This window comes from Camelus bactrianus, chromosome 22 (genome assembly GCF_048773025.1).
Source record: "Camelus bactrianus isolate YW-2024 breed Bactrian camel chromosome 22, ASM4877302v1, whole genome shotgun sequence".
In the NCBI taxonomy this organism is placed as follows: Eukaryota; Metazoa; Chordata; class Mammalia; order Artiodactyla; family Camelidae; genus Camelus; species Camelus bactrianus.
The window spans coordinates 25943333-25963832 of record NC_133560.1 but is presented as its reverse complement, the minus strand read 5'-3'; the positions used below and the strand labels follow the sequence as shown (position 1 = coordinate 25963832).

The 20500-nt window shown below is 55.8% G+C and overlaps 3 protein-coding genes across 8 annotated transcripts; 1 reads left to right on the top strand and 2 right to left on the bottom strand.

Annotated features, from left to right (window-relative positions):
* Positions 1 to 3044: 3044 nt before the first annotated feature.
* On the bottom strand, positions 3045 to 12764 carry PLPPR2 (phospholipid phosphatase related 2). 5 transcript variants are annotated; one of them, XM_045504121.2, is made up of 14 exons: positions 12710 to 12764; positions 12403 to 12485; positions 11875 to 12049; positions 11672 to 11771; positions 11013 to 11348; positions 9605 to 9724; positions 8665 to 8744; positions 7962 to 8150; positions 7689 to 7824; positions 6586 to 6857; positions 5479 to 5655; positions 4824 to 4946; positions 4483 to 4534; positions 3045 to 4359 (listed from the first exon to the last, which is right to left on the bottom strand). In XM_045504121.2, exons 3-14 carry the CDS (start codon positions 12031 to 12033, stop codon positions 4016 to 4018), a joined length of 2088 nt encoding a protein of 695 aa, XP_045360077.2. In that variant the 5' UTR covers positions 12034 to 12049; positions 12403 to 12485; positions 12710 to 12764; the 3' UTR covers positions 3045 to 4015. The 5 variants fall into 5 exon arrangements, with proteins under 5 accessions (XP_045360077.2, XP_045360078.2, XP_010965162.2 ...); XM_045504123.2 differs by lacking the exon at positions 12710 to 12764 and having other exon boundaries at positions 4189 to 4359; positions 4840 to 4946; positions 12403 to 12540; XM_045504122.2 differs by lacking the exons at positions 7962 to 8150; positions 12710 to 12764 and having other exon boundaries at positions 12403 to 12540.
* Positions 12706 to 17936, bottom strand: CCDC159 (coiled-coil domain containing 159). Its single transcript, XM_010966866.3, has 10 exons — positions 17644 to 17936; positions 16016 to 16134; positions 15691 to 15917; positions 14938 to 14971; positions 14548 to 14636; positions 14358 to 14439; positions 13976 to 14171; positions 13316 to 13383; positions 13161 to 13237; positions 12706 to 12831 (listed from the first exon to the last, which is right to left on the bottom strand). Exons 1-10 carry the CDS (start codon positions 17652 to 17654, stop codon positions 12706 to 12708), a joined length of 1029 nt encoding a protein of 342 aa, XP_010965168.2. The 5' UTR covers positions 17655 to 17936.
* Positions 17932 to 20332, top strand: TMEM205 (transmembrane protein 205). Of its 2 annotated transcripts, none has more exons than XM_010966867.3 (4): positions 17932 to 18065; positions 18617 to 18725; positions 18829 to 18992; positions 19964 to 20332. In XM_010966867.3, exons 2-4 carry the CDS (start codon positions 18626 to 18628, stop codon positions 20267 to 20269), a joined length of 570 nt encoding a protein of 189 aa, XP_010965169.1. In that variant the 5' UTR covers positions 17932 to 18065; positions 18617 to 18625; the 3' UTR covers positions 20270 to 20332. The 2 variants fall into 2 exon arrangements, with proteins under 2 accessions (XP_010965169.1, XP_010965170.1); XM_010966868.3 differs by having other exon boundaries at positions 18032 to 18164.
* Positions 20333 to 20500: the final 168 nt, after the last annotated feature.

Here is a 20500-nt window from a genome sequence, read left to right as displayed (position 1 = left end):
GCACAGGCACCTAGTAGTGACACCCGTATTGCAGTTCCGCAGTTTTGTACATGGGAGCATGCCAAACATAGCCCCATTTCAAGTCCTTTGCCTTGCTGTTCTCTTGCCTAGAACACTCAGCTCCCAGAGCTTCCTCATTTTTTTTTCATTCCATTCAGGTCTCTGCTCAGATATCACCTACTTAGAGAGGCTTTCCTTGGCCACCCGTGTAAAGTCACACCTCCTTTATTCTAACTGCTTATCATCTTTCTCTTCAAACAACTCATCACTTCCAACCTTATATAGTAATTTGATTGCCTCTCTCCCCACTAGAATGTCAGTTCCACCAGAGTAGAGTCCATCTTTCTTTAACTGCTGGGTCCCCAGCTCCTAGAATAGCACCTGGCATACAGTAGATGCTCCTAAATGTAGCTGAGTGAGTACATTGCAGAGATGCAGACATTCGGTGTATCTCTCATGAACACAGTACTTCTTTCTTTCACTTCTCCAGATCCCATTTTCACATCCTGATAGAAGGAACCTTACCATAGAGGGACTCCCTGAAGGAGGCAGGACTGAAGGGTGAGGGTACAGGGAAGTGGACAGCTCAGGTTCAGTGTGTGCTTCTCCTTGGTTTATCAGCATCCTCCAGTGATTAGTTCATTCATTTAGCAAACATTTCTTGAGCATCTACTGTGTGCCTGGCCAGCTCTGTTCTAGGCACAGGGGTTCAGCAGTGAAAAGACAAAAATTCTCTGTCCTGGAGGACTGACATCCTAGTGAGGGAGGAGATAATGGCCACCAAGCATAAAGAGAAGTTTAAATAGTCTATGAGCAGATGATAAGTGTGTGAAAGAAGAAAAAAAGTTAGCACAGGGAAGTTAGAAAGGCTAGTTGTTTGGTTCTTGCAATTGTGAATAGGATGGTAGGGGCAGGCCTCACTAAGGAGGTAACATTTGAGAAAAGGTTTGAAGGAGCTGAGGAGGTGAACCATGCAGATATGTGGGAGAAGACCATTCCAGGTGGAAGCACCTGCAAGTGTAAAGGCCTGGATGCACTGGGAGAACTTTGGCTTTTACATAGAGTGCCATGGGGAGCCCTGAGAGGGTTTGAGCAGAGGAGGGTTGTGGTCTGACTTACATTGTAAAGCAGAGCTTGGTTTTGGTCCCTTTGAGTTTGACAGGCTATGAGACCCACTGGGTCAATTAAAGAAGCCCTTTGAATAAGAAAGCACACTTTAGTCTGGAGTTTCTACCTAAGAGTTTCCAGCCTAGGGTGGGGTGTGGGCAAGACCAGGGCTGCTGTCTCCTCTGGCGGCCCCGACTTTTCCCTTTCCTAGCTCGTGCTTAGCATCAGAACCATGGACAGCGCCAACTGGGTTGGCTGGTGGGCGCTGTCCACCGTGCTGAAGTCTTGCTTCTTTCCCTGCCCGCAGTGGTAGCAGCTGTGCAACAGGAGGGACCACGGGTCTCAAGGGTGCAATCCCTGGAAACAGGAGCTCTGGGCGGTGAAGCAGGGGACTCCATGATTCTGTCCCTCTTCTGCCTTCAGCCCTCTCATGCTCCCATCTAATTCCCCTGGGGCCCACAATCAACCCCACCACCTCCCCCACCTCCTCTCCCTCTGCCCCTCGCTGGCTCAGCTCCAGCCACACAGGTCTCCTCACTGTTCCGTGAACACAGCAGACACGTTTCCACTTCAGGGCCTTGGTTCTTGCTGCACCCTCTGTCTGGAACTCTCCTCCGCCCCTGACCGCGCATATTTGCCTGGCTCCTCTCCCTCCCTCCTTCACACCTCATCTCCAGTGCCAACTCCTCCAAAAGAACTTCCCTGACCACCCTCTTTAAACTGCAAACCGTGTCCCTATTCCAAAGCTGCCCCATTGTGTTCTCTAGCTTGAGTTTTCTCCTTATCACTTATCAATACCTAACATATCAGAGATTTCAATCCCTGACCTAAATCCTTGATCCTAGAGTTTGGAGTTCAGAATTTTTCAGATTTTCAAAAGACGTAATGCTATGTACTAACACCCCTAGTTGGACCTGGGATGACATTCGAAACCAAACACTATCTGCAACAAAACATAAGAATATTCATATAAAGTTAAATTAATAAAAACTGTAATAACCTTATGTCAGTTCAGGCCAGATATTGCCACAGATGAGTTATGAAAACATTTTTGGTTTTCAGACCTTGAAATTTGGAATTGTGGTATTATGTATAACTTATATACCTTGTTTATTGTCTGTCTCTCGGGTGTTAGAACATGAGTTCCATGAAGGCAGGATCTTGTGTCTGTTCTGCTCACTTGCTGCAGCCACTGTGCTTAACTAAATAGCACCTGGCATGTAGTAGGTGCCCCACAGTGTTCGTTGAATGAATAAGTGGGTGGATGAGTGAGTAAACGAGGAACAAAGGAAAGCAGACTCCCCTTTCCTAGTTTCTGGTTGACTCTGCCCCGCATGGCCTGTCTGAAGCTGCTTAGAGCTAAAATGTTTGTGGGGGGAGGGGGGTCTGTGGCTCCCTGTTCCTACTACCTTCCCTGGTCTCTGTTGGGTCCTCAGGGGTTGGTTCTCAGCACAAGCTCATGATCAGAATCCCTGCTGTAGTCCATGTAGTTCAAGGGTTCAGCTTGGAGGTTCCTATCATCCTCAGCATCCCCTTCACCGTTAGAACATTTAGGGTCCCCTCACCCTATTATTCCCTGTGTTCTCTGCACCCTGGTCATGGTCAGAAACAGACCAGCCATCTGGGGAAAACAGTCAAGTGAGGTCCCTCACAGTGTGTTTGTGTGCCTTACATGTGGCTTGTGGGGCTGCTCGCATTTGACAGATGAAGAAATAAGGGCACAGAGAAGTTAATGAACTTTCCTGAGGCCACACAACCAGAAAATGCTGAGCCAGGATTTGAAGCCAAGTAACAGATCCCACAGCCCTACAGTGCTTCTCCACAATCGCCCTTAGATACTGTGACAATACCTCCACATCCAGCCTCACTGATACCTAGACCCACAATTAAAGTCTTCCACACCCTGCCACCTGGGAGAGGAAGGCAGGTGGCCAAACTTCTGTTACAAACAGGTCTTTATTAAAGATGAGGAGCAGGCAGGAAAGGGGGGGGCAGTGTCTCCCCTGCCCACAGCCTTTGGCTGCCTAGGGTGGAGAACCCTCTCTGCTCCACCCATGCCTCTGTGATGGCACAACTGTATGAGGCTGAGGCATAGGTGGCAGTGTGAAGAACAGGGGTGGGTTCTAAGGGGAAAAAAAGTCCTTTCCCACAGCCCTAATAAACAACAGAAGGATTTGAGGTGGCCTGGGCACAGAGAAGGGGAGACAGCACCCTGAAACCCAAAACCTCTGAACTGGGGCAAGCCCTGCATAAGTAAGGAGTCAAGAGGACTGGGTGAGAGATTGCATGTGGGGGAGGGGCAGAGAGGAGAAGGGGCACCCCAAGGACCTTGCCATGGGGGAGCCTGCCCCCTACCCTCCAACTGGACTCTGATTCTGAGGAGAGAGTACCCAATGACAAAGGATGACCCCATCTCCCTCCTCTCCTTTGTATATGCTTAGACATGGGTGGTCCCCCATTGACTGGAATCATACCCACCCACCCTAAAAATTCTGAGAACCAAGGACTCTTATTGGTTGTTCAAACGCTGAACACTGGCTGGAGTTGCCCACTTGCCTGAGGAGTCTAAGAAGTAATGGGGAGGCTACTATTGGCTGGAGTAAACTCCTTTTGGTTAAAATTCTGAGAACTGGGGGGCCCCCACTGGCTGAGCAATGGCCGGGGGGGGGGCTTTGGCCCTTAAAAGGTCAATCCTAGGAGGCAAGAACCCCCCACCCAATTTTGCCCACTTGGAAGATGTCCCATTGGGCAAGAGAGGCAGGGGGTTCCTCAGATGTCCTTCCAGTCATCCTCTGATGTCTGGGCCTGGCTGGTTTGGGGACAGGGGCTTTGGCACTCACACAACACACGCACACACATGTGGCAGGGAGAAATGGGGACCGGGTAGATTCTGGGTGGGTGTCAGGCCTCACAGCAGGTGGTCACGGCTGGCAAATAGATAAGGGCTGAAGTTGTCCCGGTGGAAGGGGGAGGGATAGAGTCCGCTAAGGGTATACAGGTCCCGCAGCAGGGGCGTGGGCAGCAGCAGCTTCCGGCCACGGCCACCCCCCCCACCTGGCCCCCCAGGCCCAGGGGAAGAGGGGGAGGGGCCCTGGCTGGGGGTTGGCGCTGGCAGGGGCAGGGGCAGAGGCAGGGGCGTCGGCTCAGACCTCAATCGAGGGCGGGGCACACGGGGCGACGAACACATGGCTGGAGCCCTGGACGACACGCAGCTGGGAATCAGGTGGCCACGGCGGGCGCAGTTCTGCGGCTCTGGGGATCAGGAATCAGAAGTCAGGGGATTAGAGGGGGGCCACAAGAGCACAGGTGAGACCTCTGTGGCAGTGACTGCCATCTGGAGGTCCCCCCACTTCCCCGCGTTCCCTTGACACTCACTGGATGGGGTGAGCCGTGCCGGTGTCGAATGCGGCCTGCAGGCCTCAGGTTCCTGAAGCAAAGAGGCAGAGGGAAGGGGCTAGCGGCCCCCTGGGCCCCGCTGGCCACAGCCACGAGGGGCTCATCGGGCAGAGAACCCAGTGGAAAAGACGACCAGTTTTCAGGATTAACCAGGTCCCCTTGGGAGGGAGAAGGGGGCACACCTGGATCCACAGAGATAAGCGATCTCTCTACCTATCCATGGCCCTGAGACCCCCCATCTCCTGCCTGACTGTCTACCTCCGTGGTTCCCCTCCACCCACCACCCTCTCCAGCCGGGAGCAGCCCCCAGCCCCCCTTACCTGGGCCACACTTAACTTTTCGAGGGGGCTATCCATGGTGGGGGCTTGGCTCAGGTCCTCCCAAGGAGAGAGCCTTCGGCCAGAGGGTGGCCGGCTCTGGAAGTTGTGCACGACACAGGTGACCTGTGACAGAGGGAGAAGGGTGGGCTGAGGTCTGAGGCTAATAAGGTAATTACCATCCCCATTTTTCAGACAGGGAAACTGAGGCTCAGGTTTTCAAAAACAACACTTTAATGGTGCTTACTATGTGCAGAACCCTGTTGTTCCCACTTTGCTAAGGATAGATACTATCATTATTTATTCCACAAGGGTGGGGATAAGCAAGGCCAAGTCGTGTGCCAGCAGGATCTGATCCTGCCCTCATTTGAATCTTTGATGTTTTGGACATTATGGGCTTTTGCATTAATTTTTAAAAATGCTTCATTAAAATAATATTTATCTTTATTATTGAGTGTTTTGGGACTCTTAGGTTCTGTACTCAAAGCGAGGGCCTCACTTGCCTTATCCTGGTCCCAGTGCCGTTATCCCATTTGACAGATGAGAATGTCCAAGCTAGGTAAGGTTAAGGGACTAGCCCAAGATCACACAGAGTCCACACCCTTCACCATCATATGGTCCTGCCTCTTGGGACAAGGACAGATGTTAAGAGGCTCACCAGAAAGGTGGCGATCGCCGCCCCGGTCAGGAAGCCGGCCAGCACGTCGGACCAGTGGTTGCGATATTCGGCCACGCGGACCACGCCCACCAGGAAGGCGGGGCACAGCAGGGCCAGGCAGAGTGAGGGTTTGACCAGGCGGGAGCCCTTCACACGGAACACAAGTGTCACGTACATCTGCAAAAGCCAGATGGGTCAGAGGACACACGGCAGTGGCAGTCGCCAAACGCAACCGAACACTGCGTTCGAGGCTAGGGGGCATGGCCAGAATCCTGAGGAGCCGATGAAGGCTCTGGCTAGGGGCTCCAGGGAACAGAGCCAGGGGGACAGGGGCTCAGGGAGTGGAGTCATGGACCCCCAGTGGGCCCTTGCAGGGATGGGGTTGTGACCAGAGCATTAAAGAGCAGTGGGTAGGGGCTCAAGTCTCTGGAGGACCAGTCCCAGATGGGGAAAGATGCATACTGGGTTGGGGTGTGGCCACAGAACCAGAGAGTGGAGTCAGGGCCCAAGAGGCAGGTCCAGGAGCTCCAGGAGGGTCCCCAAACCCCTGGGGACCATAGGGTTAGAAGCATAATCCCCAATGCTAGAAAAAGGAGTCAAAGCAACAGGGGGTGCAACCAGGGAAATGCAAGGGACAAAGTCAGGAAGTTCCAGCAAAATCGAGTCAGGTGCATGGCCAGATCAATAAAGGGCAAGGACAAAGTGAATGACAAGAGATCCAGGGAATGGAGTTGAAAGCTCACTACCCAGTCACCCAGCAAATATCCAGGACCTATAGCATCGAGGGGACATAACTTGGCGTCAGGAGATGGAGTCCTGCGCTCCAGGCCCTGCGGTCCAAAGAACCAATAACCTCCTTCAGGCATGCCACTAGTAGGTCAGGAGGCGTGGGCAGATACCAAGTGATGCAGTCAAGACTACAGCCAGACTCAAGCTAGGGGCGTGGCCAGCGGGTGAGGGGAGGAGTCAGAGCCTGAGCTGAGTAGATTCCGCCCCAGGGGCGGTGTCACAGCAACGAGGCGTGGCCTCAACCCTGTAGGCTCTAGCCCTGGGGGTCCACTGCCCGCAGGCCGCCCCGTACAACCCTGCCCCCATTTCGGGGCTCACCGCCGTGTAGGTGACGGCGTAGGCGCAAAGGGCAGCGTCCTTGCAAGGGAAAGCTCGGCGCGCTGCGGCCACCAGGCTGGGGCTGCCGGCACAGGCGCCTTGGTCAGTGACGAAACGGTCGGGCCCTGGCCGGTCCGGTGACGGTGGCAGGCAGCCCAGGGCCGTGTAGTTGGGGCGGCACACGGACAGGAAGTGCGGCGTGGGGTTGCCGGTCACCACCTGCCCCGCATTGGCGAAGATGGTTGTGGTGAAGAGGCCGAAAGAGTAGACCCCTGCAATCGGATGGGAGAAGGGGTTCATGCCAGGGCCCTGATGCCCCAGTGGCTGTCCTCCTGTGAGTCCTCTATGGCTCATCTGGGCCCCTGTCTCCTTGTTCCTATGCCTGCCATTAAGGCACACCTGGGACTTCCCCTAACACCATACCCCATAATAGTGGGGCCATGTTCCTCTTCCCTTGGGACCACCATGATGGCACTCTGGGCCTCTAGCCTCTGTCCCTCTGGGATTACCACTATGTCAGGAGGGGACCCTCCTCTGGAACACATTATAGCTGGGCTGGGACCCCTCAGTAGCATTACATCAGGACTGGACCCATGCCTGGGACCTCCTAGGACCACACTGATGGCAATTCTGGGCCTCCTATACCTGTCCCTGGACTCGCTATTGATTGCTGAATTGATCATTTTTCTCCTGGATCATCAATCAGCCAGAGCTGAATCTCCAGCCCTTTGCCACAAGGACCACTACTTTGGACAAGCTCTGCCCTTCTGCTACCCCAAGTCCACCAATTGTGGCTGGGACCAAATTCATAGCACAGCCAGGGTCCTCATCTCCCTGCCCCTGTGGCCCCCTGGCATTTGTCCTGTGTCTTTTCTGCCTGAGACTCTCCTTGTGGCAATTTGGGGCCCTCCTCTTATAGGTGCCAGCATGGCTTGCTTAGACGCCCCCCCACCATGTCCCTAGAACCTCCACTATGTCTAACCCCTTTGCCGCATGAAGTCACTATCATGGCAGTTCAAGGCCCTCTTCCCCCTGGGATTCTTATGATGGCTGAGCCCGGCCCATATGCCTTCATGTAGCTGACCCCTGGCAGAGTCACTCACCCAGAAAGCGGACCAGCCTCCGCAGCGGGGGGCTAAAGCGGCAGCAGGCCCCGGACACGATGGTGCTCTCCCCAATGATAGGGATGGCTGAGGGCGGTGTGGGGAAAAAGGCACGCGCCAGCTCCCCCAGCAGGATCTGTGGGCAAGACCAAGGTGTTGGGGTGGGGGGTGTCTTCCTGGCCTTCAAGCCCAGCCCCCATCCACCTCCACCTGGCCCTCCTGCCTCCTGGGAGGCTCTCCCCACAGTCCAGGCCGGGCTACCCCAAGTCTCACTGTAAGTGTGGGCCCAGCAGTGACCAGCGCATAGACCAGTGCCGGAGGCACTCTGCTGGCAGCCTCAGGTCCCGGGTAGGGCTTGGCGTATGTACTGTCATAGCAGAAGAAGCCCTGGGTGTGCACAGGGAAGGTGTCCGTGAACTCCAGGCGGTAAGCAAGCAGGACCACGATGCCCAGCAGCACAGACTGTCGCCCAGCCAGGGCAGGGAGAGAGATGGAGAAAGGAGAGAGAGGGTCAGGCCTGAGGTGGGCCACGGAGATGGAGACACAGAGATGGAGACAAGAGACAAGAAGGAGAGAGACAAGGAGAGATGAAGAGGAGATAGGAGATGGAACTAGGGAGAGGGAGAGAGAACAGGGCCAGTGCTCAGAGAGACAGTGGGTGTTGGAGGGACTGACTAATAGAGAAAGAATGAATACTACTGATATAAGTACTAGCAGCCTTAACGCTTCTTGTGGGCAGGGCATCACACCAAACCTCTTCCATGAATTAATACATTTTACTTTCATAGTAGCCCCAGGAGAAAGGGACTCAAATTATGCCCATTTGACAGATGAGGAAACTGAGGCTCAGGAGGGTATATGAGGTGCCCAGAGTCCCACTGTAAAGATGGGCAGAGCTGGATTGGAAGACCGGGAGCTCCACTTCTGAAGGTGCCCTTGAGGGTCTGGCGGGGAGGTACCAGCGTGTGATCCTCACCTCCACGAAGACAAAGCAGGGAATAATGGAGAAGCTCCTCTTCAGCTGAGGTCTCCCTCCCGCCATGGTGAAGGCTGGGCCTGTGGAGATGGGAAGGGAGTGGGGCCGCCAGGGCAGGGCCTCGGGGGAGGCTCACTGTCCCTTGCTCAGGGAGTCCTCTGGCCACACCCTAGCCCCCATCCCTGGAGCTACAGCTGAGGAGCCTGGCTCCGCCCCCTGAGGCTTCTGGCCACGCCCCTGCAATCCAGGTCTTGCCCTCACCCTTGCTCATTGGAGGCATGGGTCTCCCCTGACATGACCTGCTCAGCTCAGCCTCTGCTGGGGACCCCACAGGTTGTATCGTGGTCTTCTCCCCCCACAGCCTACATAGGAGGGTCACACCCCCATACCTTTTAGGAGGGCACGTCCTCCTTAGCTTGTGGGACCCCTCCCTTCAGTCTTTAGCAGAGACTTCTCCAGCTTAGTGGGAACCCCCCCAGCAAAGAAGGGACCATTTAGAAGGGTCCTCAGCCTCACTAGTTTTCAGGAGACCCCATCCTCTTTCCCTACATGCTTTACATGAGACCCATACTCCCTGTTCCCCACCTCCACCAGGCCCCTCCCCTGAGCTCCTTCCCCCATGGCCCACAGAGTCCTCTCTCTCCTGTCCCCATGGGCTGTGCCTGACTGGTTTGGGCTGATGGCCAGGCCCTCCTTGTCTCACAGATGCCTCTCCCTCCCTCCGTTCTTCCCCCTCCTCCCAGTCTGTCTGCCTCCCTGTATCGCAAGGGGGGGGCTATCTCCCCCTCAGTGCTCTCCCTCCCCCTAGTCAAACCTCAGTCCCCAGCACTGAGGGGCCAACACAGCCACACCTGCTTGATCCCTTCTCCCAGCCTGACCTCACCTGTGAAAGGGCCCTATGGCTTCCCACAGGCCACTGCTGCCACACCCACAGACTCACAGCCGCTCCTGGTGGCCAGCAGGGCAGGGATGGTCACCCCCATTGCACAGATGTGGAAATGGAGGCCCAGGCAGGTGAGGGTAGGCACTCTGAGTCCAGTGCCCCATCCAGTGGCTTGCTCTGCAGTGTGACATGTGGGGTGAGGGTCATAAGAGATCCCAGATGCCTGAGATGCCCACCTGATCATGGCTCCCTCCGCCTCCCAGAGACACAATCACACACACTGGCTCCCCCAGAGTACACAACTCACCAAGAGCCTCCATCCCAAACACCACACACACACACACAAACACACACACACACATACCGTGGCAGAGCAGTTGTCCATCCCACCAACAAGGATCAAGGGCCTGCTCGGTTCCAGGCACTGCCCTGGTTACCAGCCTTGTGGTGAACAAGACAGGCTCGCTCATTCAGACAGGTGCCCAACACCCACTACACATATAACTGCACACTCACACACAGCACAGTGTGCACACGGCCTGTCACAAACACCCACACAGATCAAACAATCTCCCCCAACACACTGGGAGTCACTGGGTCACAACAGGAGGTCCTTCACACACCTCACAGCCCCACATACAGCCCCACTGGAGCCCTCACTCCACCACCGTCAGGAACATAGACTCGAGGCTGCCAACACACTTAAGAGCCAGATCAAAAAAGTCACCACACACAATGGGGGCGTCACAGAACTGGTCACAGTGTCACACCCCCAATTACAACGCACTCAATGACACACATTAATGGTCTCTCATCCACACTGGTAGTCATAGGAAAGCACCGCTCCATCCACAACCACAGCCACATGGCCATACAAGGGCACATACATGGACCATGGCACAGACTTGCACACAGAGCCACACGAGAAAGGCACAAGATCACAGCCACATACTGGAACACAATAACGGCCCCCCACACACCATCCGAAGGAACACACAACAGCGGTCACACAATGACAGTCATAGGCACACAACCATACAGAAACCAAGACAGCCACACAATCACTGGAATAGCAGTCACACAGCCACTCAAAGGTGGCCACAACCACACAGCCAGCACACACACACACACACAATCAGAGTGATACCCACGGACACAGCTGCACAATGACAGCCACAGGAGACACAACCACACAGGCACCCCTGAAGCCGCACAATCAGTCATACAGCCACACTCTGACACATAACGACAACCACACAATCACCGCCAGCCTCATCTGGGTCCCCTCCCCGTGGTCCCCTCCCCCAGCCCGGTCCCCAAGCCTCAGCTCGCAGCCTCCCCTCCCCCTCCCAGCGCTGGACCCACAGGAGACCCGACCCACAGGAACCGAACCCTGGCCAGACAGACAGACCGCGAGGGTCGGAAGCCCGCAAGAAGGGGTATAGGGGGCACCCCGAGCCCTTACCCCTCACCGGGTCGAGACTGCCTCCGCCTGAGCCCCGGCTCCGCCTAGACGGCCCCGGCGCGGCGGGACGGACTGACAGACAGAGGGCTGGCCAGCGGGCCAACGCAGAGATGGAGATGCTGCCTGCCGGCCCGGCTGCGCCGCGCAGACTCAGCGGCGGGGCGAGGGGCGGGGCCTCCGGGAACATCATTTGCATAACCCGTGGGGCGGGGTCTCGAGGTGTCTCATTAGCGTGATCCGGGGTGGAGCCTCGGTTGTTCTTGGGGGCGGGGCGTGTCAGAATAGATTCAGGAGGGAAGGGAGATTGGAGGTTGAGAGGGAGGACCCAGGCGAGTGCTGAGAGGAAAAGGAGGGTAGGGTGTCAGAGCATGACCTGGGGCCACGACCCTCCCTCCCTGGGCCTCAATTTCCCCCATTTGGGCAGTAGGGACAGTAGGCCAGATAGTCAGGACACCCCAGAAAGGAAGGCTGGTGGCTTGTGTGGAACACCTATCTGGCCACTCATATCTAAACAGACTGATCCCTGACTTTGCCATATTGTAAATGCAGCCTCACACTGTCCCCTGACCCTAGGCCTACACATCCCACACAGCCCCTGAAGTCTCCACACCCTCCCCAAGACTGGGTAGTAAATTTGAGGTGGGGTCACTCTCAGGCACAGGAAACAGCAGGAGCAACAGTCCACAGGTGGAGGAGGGTCTCAGCTAGTTTATTTTCTCTCTGGAGGGGTCTTCGGGAGAGCAGTCCCAGCTGCTCAGACTGTGGAGAGAGAGGGTGTGTCAGAGCCTGGCCTAGTCCAGGGGACCCCAAGGATGGAGGTCAGGGAGCAGACGCCCAGGTTGGGAGCTGGGAGGGTCCATACTGTGGGATTCCAGGGCAGGCCAGGAGGGGAAGGCTGGGGTGAGGCAGGGGAGGATCCACACCAGGTGGGAAGGAGCGGCTCTTGCTGAGCGGTGGCTGGGAAGGGTCCTGGTCTGAGTCTGAGTCTGAGTCCCAGGAGGGGAGTGGAGGGCTCAGGCATCGGTGCCCCTTATAACCTGCAGGAGGGACAGGTGCAATTCTGGCATGAATCCTGAACGGGATCCTTGAGCGACCTCTGAATAGGGGCCCAGTGCCCTTGGTATTATACTTAATGATCTTTGATCATAACCCTTGAATATGATATAACACCAAAGTATGGCCTTGATGACCCTTGCATTTTACCCCACTGACCCTTAAAAAAGATCATGGTGACCCTGAGAAACCCCTGGATGAAACCTCCAGGAACTAATGCAACCCCAGAATAAGACCCAACAGATGTGACCCCCAAATTTGGCCTCTGAACATGACTTTCCTGTGTGAAGGTGGAGAATGACCCTCCCACCCTGGAGCAGTGTGCAACCCCCCTCACCCCTGAGGCTTGCGGCCTTGGGGCGGCCCCCTGAGGATATGGCGAGGCCATCAAAGGAGTTCTGTAGCACGTGCACAGCAGACCTGTGGGGAGATGGGGATCTGGGGGCCCTGGGAGACTCTAGACTGCTCAGGGCTGGGGTAGGGGGGCTGTGGTGGGGGCAGGGGCAGAGATGAGTCTTGGGAGAAGAGGGAGATCTAGACTTAGGTGGGTTCCAGATTCTGGTTGTTGCCTCTTGATCTATTGGGAGAAGGGCAGGACAAATGAGGGTCATGGGTCAGAGGTTAGAGTGGGAGCTGGGCATCACCATATGTCACCCAGTTCCTTCTGGAGGTCATCCCTCCAGGAGCCACTGCCTCCTGGTTTCAACTCCTCAGTCTCTGGCCAGTTGGATGTCTCATACCCCTGCTGTTTCATCTTGGTCAGGACCTGAGGCCGGGGGGAATGGGAAAACAGTAGTAATAACAATGATGATGGTGAAAGGTGTAATACAGCATTTATTACGTGCCAGGGTGCCTTAAAAGTGTTTATCACTCAGTTAATGCAACTACTGGGTCAAGTAGGGCTGTGTTGTTATATCTATTGTACAGATGAGGAAACTGAGGCCCAGAGAGGGGAAGTGATTGCCGACAGTCACAGAGCAGTAAGTGGCAAGGCTGAGATTTGAACCCAGGCCTTCTGGCTCCAGTCTGATGGTAGAGGCTGACAGAGATCCCCATGCCCCCAACTCATGCAAGGTCCCTGTCCTCTCTGCTCACCTTGCGACACTTCACCTGTGTCTTCTGCATCTTTTGGATGTTCACCAGGTTCTGTGTGATTTCCTCTTCCTGTGCCTCTGTGGGGAGAGGGGACTCAGGAGGGCTGGAATTGCAGAAGGACCCCCCTCCCTTGGCCATGGGCTTTGGGCACTCACGAAGCTTCTGATAAATGAAGGTCACCTCCTCTCGCACCAGCTCCAGCTCCTCCCACAGGAACTTCTTGCTGAGGGGACAGTGCAGCCTAGATCCACACTCTCTGTCCCACCCCTGGCCTCCCATTTCCTGGCCTACCTGCCTTCCCAAGGCCTCCTCCATCTCCCATGTCTCCAGGTGTTCAGTCACCATCTCCCAGGCTCTGCTCTCTCCCCCAACCTGCCTACCCACCTTTCCCTTCCTGGCTACTATCCCCCACCTCCTAGCCATCCCCAGCCTCCTGTCTTCTCCTCCTGACCTCCAGCCTCCCACTCCCTCAGTCTCCCATTGCCTGGCTTCTGCCCCTCAATCTTCAACATCCCCAGCTTCTTCCCCCACAACATCCCCTCCCCTCCCAATTTCCATGCTACACCCCAGCATCTGATCCCCTGGCCTCCCTTCCCAACCACTTCTTGTCTTCCCTTCCTCTGGCCTCCAAGTCTCCCACACACTCCCACTTCCTTCCATCTCTCCATCCCCTCCTCTTGTCCCCCCAGGCTTTCCCTGGCCCCCAAGTCTCCCTTACTCTGGCCCCTCCTACTTTCCCATCCTGCTTGTGGTTCCCTCTCCCTGGCCTCTCTTCCCTCCTGCAGCTTCCAGGCTGCCCTCCTGTCAACACCCACCTGTCCCGGATCTCCTGGGCCAGCAGCTGCAGGCAGCGGGTGGTGCGGGCCCGCTGCACCTCCTCGCTATCACGCAGGCTCTTCTGTAGCCCTTGCAGACCTTGAGCCAGGGCCCCATATAGCTCCTGCCGTCCCTCCTCCAAGTCCCACTTGTGCCCCTCCTTGTCTGTCTGGCGGCTCGTGGGGGCCAGCACCTCTGCAGAGACGGTGGGTACTTAACTGAGCCCCACCCCCACCCCGAGCCCAGTTTTAAACCCAGATTGCCCTAACCCTGACCAGACCCCAGCCCTGAACCCAGACTCACCCAACTTCTCTCCCGCTGGCCTGACCCTGACAGGACCAGCAACCTCCAGACTGACCCTGACCCTTGGCCCGTCCTCACCTTCAAGCTGTTGGATCTTGATTTGCTGCAGGCAGCTCTCCTTCTCCAACAAGGTCACTGAGTGGTTTAGGAACTCAAAAGCCTAGGGGAAGAGGTCAGGCAGGTCTGGGGGGCAGGGAGTGCAGTGGAGTTGGGGGGGTGGGAAAACAGAGGCAAAGATCGCCAGAGGGGGTGGTTCAAGGTGGCTCACCTTGGTCTGGGCCTGTAGCTGGCTCTTGAGTGACTCCAGTTCACATCTCAGAAGCTTCTGGGAGTCGGGGATCATCACGGTGGGCTTAACTGTGAGCAGAGGTGAGGGTCAGCCAGGGCTGGGAGGGGCAGAGTCAGGGGTAAGGTCAGGGTGGAAGTCAGCAGAAGCTAAGGGTAGGGGTGAGGCAGAGGACAAGGTAAGGAGCTGGGGGAGGCTGAAGCAGAGGTAGAGGCAGGAGTAGGGGTCAAGGTCAGAGGCAAGAGTCAGCTGACAATGGGGCAGGGATGAACAGGCAGCAATGGCGGACTTCCACTGAGGTTGCGGCAGAGGGTGGAAGTAGAAAATATCAGGGCTTCCACCCACAGTCTGGTTGGGAGGGAAGGTTCTCACCTTTGGCTTTGGAAGAGCCGGTCTCCAAGGACTTCTAGAGAAGGGGGACATGAGGGCAGTAGAAATTCATCCCTGGGCTGTCTCCCTGCTCACCCCAACTCAGCGTGTGGGAGTTAGACACGATTTGGGTTGGCTGAGTTCTGGGTGTTCCAGACCTCCGAGTGCAGGCAAAGCTGCCTCCAGGCACATGCAAGTACCCATCCACTCACTCACCCCCACCCCCAGCCTGCACATGCTCAGAAGTGCATTTGTGTGACAGGTCAATGGGCTGCCTCTGGTAGCATGGGTCTTCTGAGCCCTGTCTCTGGCTTGGGCTCAGGTAACGGCCCTCCTCTTTAAGGGCAAACAACATCAACAATGTCTGCAGGGAGCACCAGTAGTACATGATGTACAACGACACACAGTCATGGAAACACAACCAGACACATAGCCTCAGACTCAACCATGCATGCGAAATCCTAAGACCCAAGGCACCCACTCATGTCCATCTCAGACACACAGACACACAGGCAGTCACACCCAGAGACAATCACAGACAGGACCCCATTAAGATACACAATCATGCATCCGTTTCATTCATTCAAGACATTTTCAGTGCTGCAGCCCTGCTGAGCACTGGGCGCTGTTCTGGGTGCTGAAGACATAGGGTATGAGGGCTCTTGAAGTGGACTCTCTGCCCCCACAACCCCCTCCCTAAGCCCTGCAGGGGTAAATTGCAGTGTGGCAGGAAGGGGTTTCCCCGGTGAGAATGACCTTAGCGTTGCTGTGATGCCTCTTTGGAAGGTCCTGGTCATTACAGTGCTCCTGTGATTCTGAGTAGGGGAGTGGGGGAGATCCATTTGACTGAGGCCCCGGATCCCTCCCTGGCCTCCAGTCACCAATTGTGGCTGTGTTCTCAGATGCAGGGGGCTCCAAGGTCTCTGGTTCTAGGGTCCTGGACCAGTGAAAAGTATATTCCAAGGTCTTGTCTGAGGAAGAGCCTGAGAGGAGGGTGTAAGAGTGAGGATTTCCTGAGAGCCAGCCCAGAGTGCTCCAGCCTATCCTGCTCCCCAGCCCCAGGGGCAGCCCCTCAACGAACCCCAGCACTTGTCACACTTCTTGTTAGCAGGCAAACACTCGTTGGAGGGTGAGGGATGTGAGCAGTAGCAAGGCACGGAGCAGTCAGGGTCCAGGGGTAGGCCGGCCAGAAGAGGGTTGCTTTGAGTAGAGGGGATAGAGGGGGCTGCACTGAGACCAGCTCCCAGGTCCTGACTCCCAGACCCTCCCTGACATCCCAGAGATGCCTCAGCCTTGAACACAGGGCCTCTTAGTTATGGTAGGAGCCAAATCTGGGTGAAAGATGATTCCAGCCCCGGGGGTTGGGCTGGGCAGTGAGAAGGGATCCAGAGAGGGGGACCCAGAAGACCCCACAGGAGGAAGTGAGGCCTGAGAAGAGCCTAAAAGAAAAAAATTCTCAACATTGGGCCCTAAAGGAAGGACATCCCTGGCAGGAAACAGCATGTGCAAAAGCTTGGAGACCTGGAACCATGCTCTCTGTGCTGACAAATTCAGGGTGGCTGGAGGCAGGGTCCAGGAGGAAGGAACAGGAAGTTAGAAAGGCAGCTCAAGTAATGTATGGGAAGCCAAGAAGGCGAGTTTCAAACTGGCTCCCCAGGTAAATGGAAGCCATTGAACATGAGCAGGAGAGGCAAAGGGTATCTATTCAATAAATGTTAGCTGAACTGGGGCCCAGGCCTGCACTAGGTGAGGCTGGGAACAGGGAAGAACTCAGCTCTAGGTCTCACAACCACACCCCCTGCCCTTCCAGTGTAGTCATGGCTGGCACAGCTGAAGAAACCTGGGGCAGGTCTGTCTGGAAAAACTTCCAGGTGAAGGGCATCTTGCCACAAGTCACGTTCAGCCAGAAGGCCACACTACAGGCCTTTCTCTTTTTCTGTCCTTGCTGGGCCCTCTGGTGTCTTTCCCCTGGCCAAGTCCTCCCGAAAGACTCCTATACACCTTTCAAAACCCTATTCAGCATCTCCTCTGTAAAATCTTTCTTAACTCTTTTTTATGTTCGTATTTTCTGAGCATCTTACTGAGTGCTGGGCACTACCCTAAGCCCTCGCTGGGTCTTCACACTCACCCTGTGATGTAGGAGTTACCATTCTGCCTGATATGTTCTAAGCTACCCCTTTAAGAGTTACTTCCTCAGGGATGTCCTCACTTCCAGAGGCAGTACAGCATGATAATTAAGCAAGGAGACCCTCCAGCTTGATGGCCTGGTTTCAAATCCTAGCTCTGCCCCTTTCTCAGCTGTGTGATGTTAGATGAGTTACTAAACCTCTCCGTGCCTCAATGTCCCCAACTATAAAATGGGATGTCATACTATCCATCTTACTGCGTTGTTGTGATTAAGTAAATTAATCCATGCCAGCGCCTGATATGGTAGTGGGAAGCTCAGTGTGTGTCCTTGAATGTCACACTGAGAACCTGGGACCTGGGGGACTTGGAGGGGAAAAGGGAAAATGCATTTCTGAGTAACAATTGCAGGCAGGTCCCCAGTCGAGCCCCCCTCCCTCCCACAACAGCTGTTTCTCCCTCAGTCCTTCAGGTTAGAATTCGGGGGGAGGGGGCGGGGGTCATTTGTCTGGGCCCCGCCCCCCCGGGCCTTGAATCCTGGTCCCGCCAGGCTCCCGACCCCTTCCACCCCCACCTACCACATACCACCTGCTCATGCTCTCCCATCGGGGACTGTGAAGCCAGTCCCCAGCTGTGACGGTGAAATTTGGTCCTGTGGGGACACCATCGCATTAAAACGCGCGGAGCCCAAAGGTAGAGTCACAGAGAGGGGTGTGGCTGGCGTTTTAGCTCCGCCCCCGCAGATGCAGCCTAAGGCCTCATTGGCGCCTTCTGGCTTCCGCAGCTCTAGGAGCGGCGGTGTAATTGGATAAAAGCCTAACGAGGGGGCGGGATTCCAGGCTGGTTTTTGTTAATCGATTAGTCGATATCTAAGAGGACTGTACAGGAGGCTGCAGATCTCCGATCTGATTGGCTTCAAGCTTAGCGGGGAGGCGGGACGAATTCTTGTTTCCAAGAGGGGAGGTGGCCGAGGAGGTCCGCGTTCCAACCGGGAGCGCGGGAGTGAGGTACTGAGCCCAGTCTGCCAGGTCCCCGAGATCCGGCCCCGGAGCCTCTGGTCTCGGACTCTTGAATGCTCACGGTCGAAGTCCGGGTCCAGTGGTGGGGTCGGTGTCCTCGCGATGAGATTTGGGGTTTCCTAGGATTAGATGGCGCCTCCGGAGGGTGCTTTGGGGATCTTCAAAGTGATGTCTGGGATCCTGTTACGAGAGGAGGGCTATCTGCTGTTAGAACTGGGTCCCCGGGGTGATACTTGGGAGTCATTGGCGGGGGTGATCTCTGAAGACCTAGGGCTCCGATCTTGAGCTGCTGGGGCTGAAATTTGGGGGTCTCGGAGGTGGCTTGGTTGTTGGGGACCAGAGAGCCTTAAGATCTTGAGGGCTGACATTTGGAGAGATGGGGTCTGGGGATGTCGTAGGACTGCCTTGGGCCTCTCCCCCACCCCTATTCCTGGGCTTCTACCTCTGAAACTGTGTTAGATTGGCTGTGACCCTCTCACAGGGGCTAAAGGCCACAGGACAAAGGTAAAACTCTGACCCACACGGTGCCTCCTTCCCAGGCCAGCAAGATGGAGGAAGGCGGGGACCCAGGAAGCCTGACTAAGGTGGTCCATCTACTGGTCTTGTCAGGGGCCTGGGGCATGCAAGTGTGGGTGACTTTCGTCTCAGGTAGGGACCCTCGGCCTGGACATGGGTATCCAGGGTGGGGACAGGGATGAGAGGGGGAACCTGGAAATGTCCTAACAGGCATGTGGTCCCCTGTGCCCCACAGGCTTCCTGCTTTTCCGAGGCCTTCCCCGACATACCTTTGGCCTCGTGCAGAGCAAACTCTTCCCTTTCTACTTCCACATCTCCATGAGCTGTGCCTTCGTCAACCTTTGCATCTTGGCATCACAGCACACCTGGGCTCAGCTCACATTCTGGGAGACCAGCCAGGTATGCGGGCTTGGGCTTCACTACCCTCTGGAGAGTCATTCCCAGGACCCAACTGAGCACCTATGGCTACACCTTTAGGAGAATTGAAACAAAACCCAAAAAACTGCCCCTCCTTCCCGGTGGATACAAAGCTGGGCTCTGGATACCCTTGAGCAGTGCACATCCTGCACAATGATCCCCAGCAGCCCCATCTATTCCCCAGTGTCTCTCCTGGCTGTTGCTCCCTCTCCTCCCCCTAGCTGGGCCTGCAGCCAAGCTGCAGTGACTCAGCTGGGCCAGGGCACTGACCCTAGCTCATTGTTTAAAAACCAGCCTGACTGGGAATTTAGAGTCCCCCACCCCCATCCACACACTTTCCCAGCCACAAGGCAAGGAACCATCTCTGCATCTCATATTTCTCTATCCTGCCTTCCCCCTGCCCCTATTATATTGCTCAGATGTGGGCAGGTGAGGCCTGACAGGGGGTTCGTTAATCCTACAGACACAGGAGGGATTATGGGTAACTGGAACTTCGAGGACATTTAATTCACTCCCTTATGGGCCCAAAGTCAGCTTCTGGGGTCTAGACTGGGGCCACAGAGGAGATGGGGAATGAGGGGACAGTTACGGTGCTCTGTCCCTACTTGGAAAAGAGAGGTTCTGCCCTGAGATACCCTCAGTTTGGGGGAACAGAAGTCAGGAAATAGGCTGTGTTCTAGAAACTTCCAGTCTGGGTATCAGAGGAGAGGAGGTTCAGAAGATTTGGGGGAGAGGAGACAGCAATGGAGCCTTTCCTCAGGACCTGCTGGTTTCAGGGTATGAGTGTTGGAGCTCTGTTTGGGGCTGCTAGTCTGGGTTTGGGTGGGGAGGTAGGAGGCCTGGCTTTGACCCAATGCTGTCCCCTCTGGGCTTTGAGGATGCAGAATGACCCTCCTTAGGTTCCCTCCTGCCTCCCAGGCATGGCTCATCTTGTCCTCCCTCCGCCCCACCAGCTCTGCCTGCTACTCCTGAGTCTCACACTGGCCACCATCAACGCCCGCTGGCTGGAACCCCACACCACGGCCGCCATGTGGTCCCTGCAGAAAGTGGAGAAGGAGCGGGGCCTGGGCGGGGAGGTGGCTGGCAGCCACCAGGGCTCTGATCCCTACCGCCAGCTGCGGGAGCAGGACCCCATGTACAGTGTCCTCCGCCAGATCTTTTTCCGCTACCATGGCCTGTCCTCCATCTGCAATCTGGGCTGCCTCCTTTGCAATGGGCTCCACCTCGCAGGCCTCGCCCTGAGCCTCAGGAGCCTCTAGTACCCACTGACTCTTTGTCTCTGCTGGGGCCCCAAATGTCAATAAATCCTTCTTTGGAAATGACTGCTGTCATTTTGTTCCAACTGGGAAGCAGCGGGGAGGGGCAGGCAAGGGTAGAGCTGAGGGCTTCTGCTTCTGGATTCATGTGGCACAGTGATTTGCAATGTTAGCTGTTGCCGCCCCTCAACTCTTCCTATAACGGTGCCCATTTGTTGAACACCCACTGTGTGC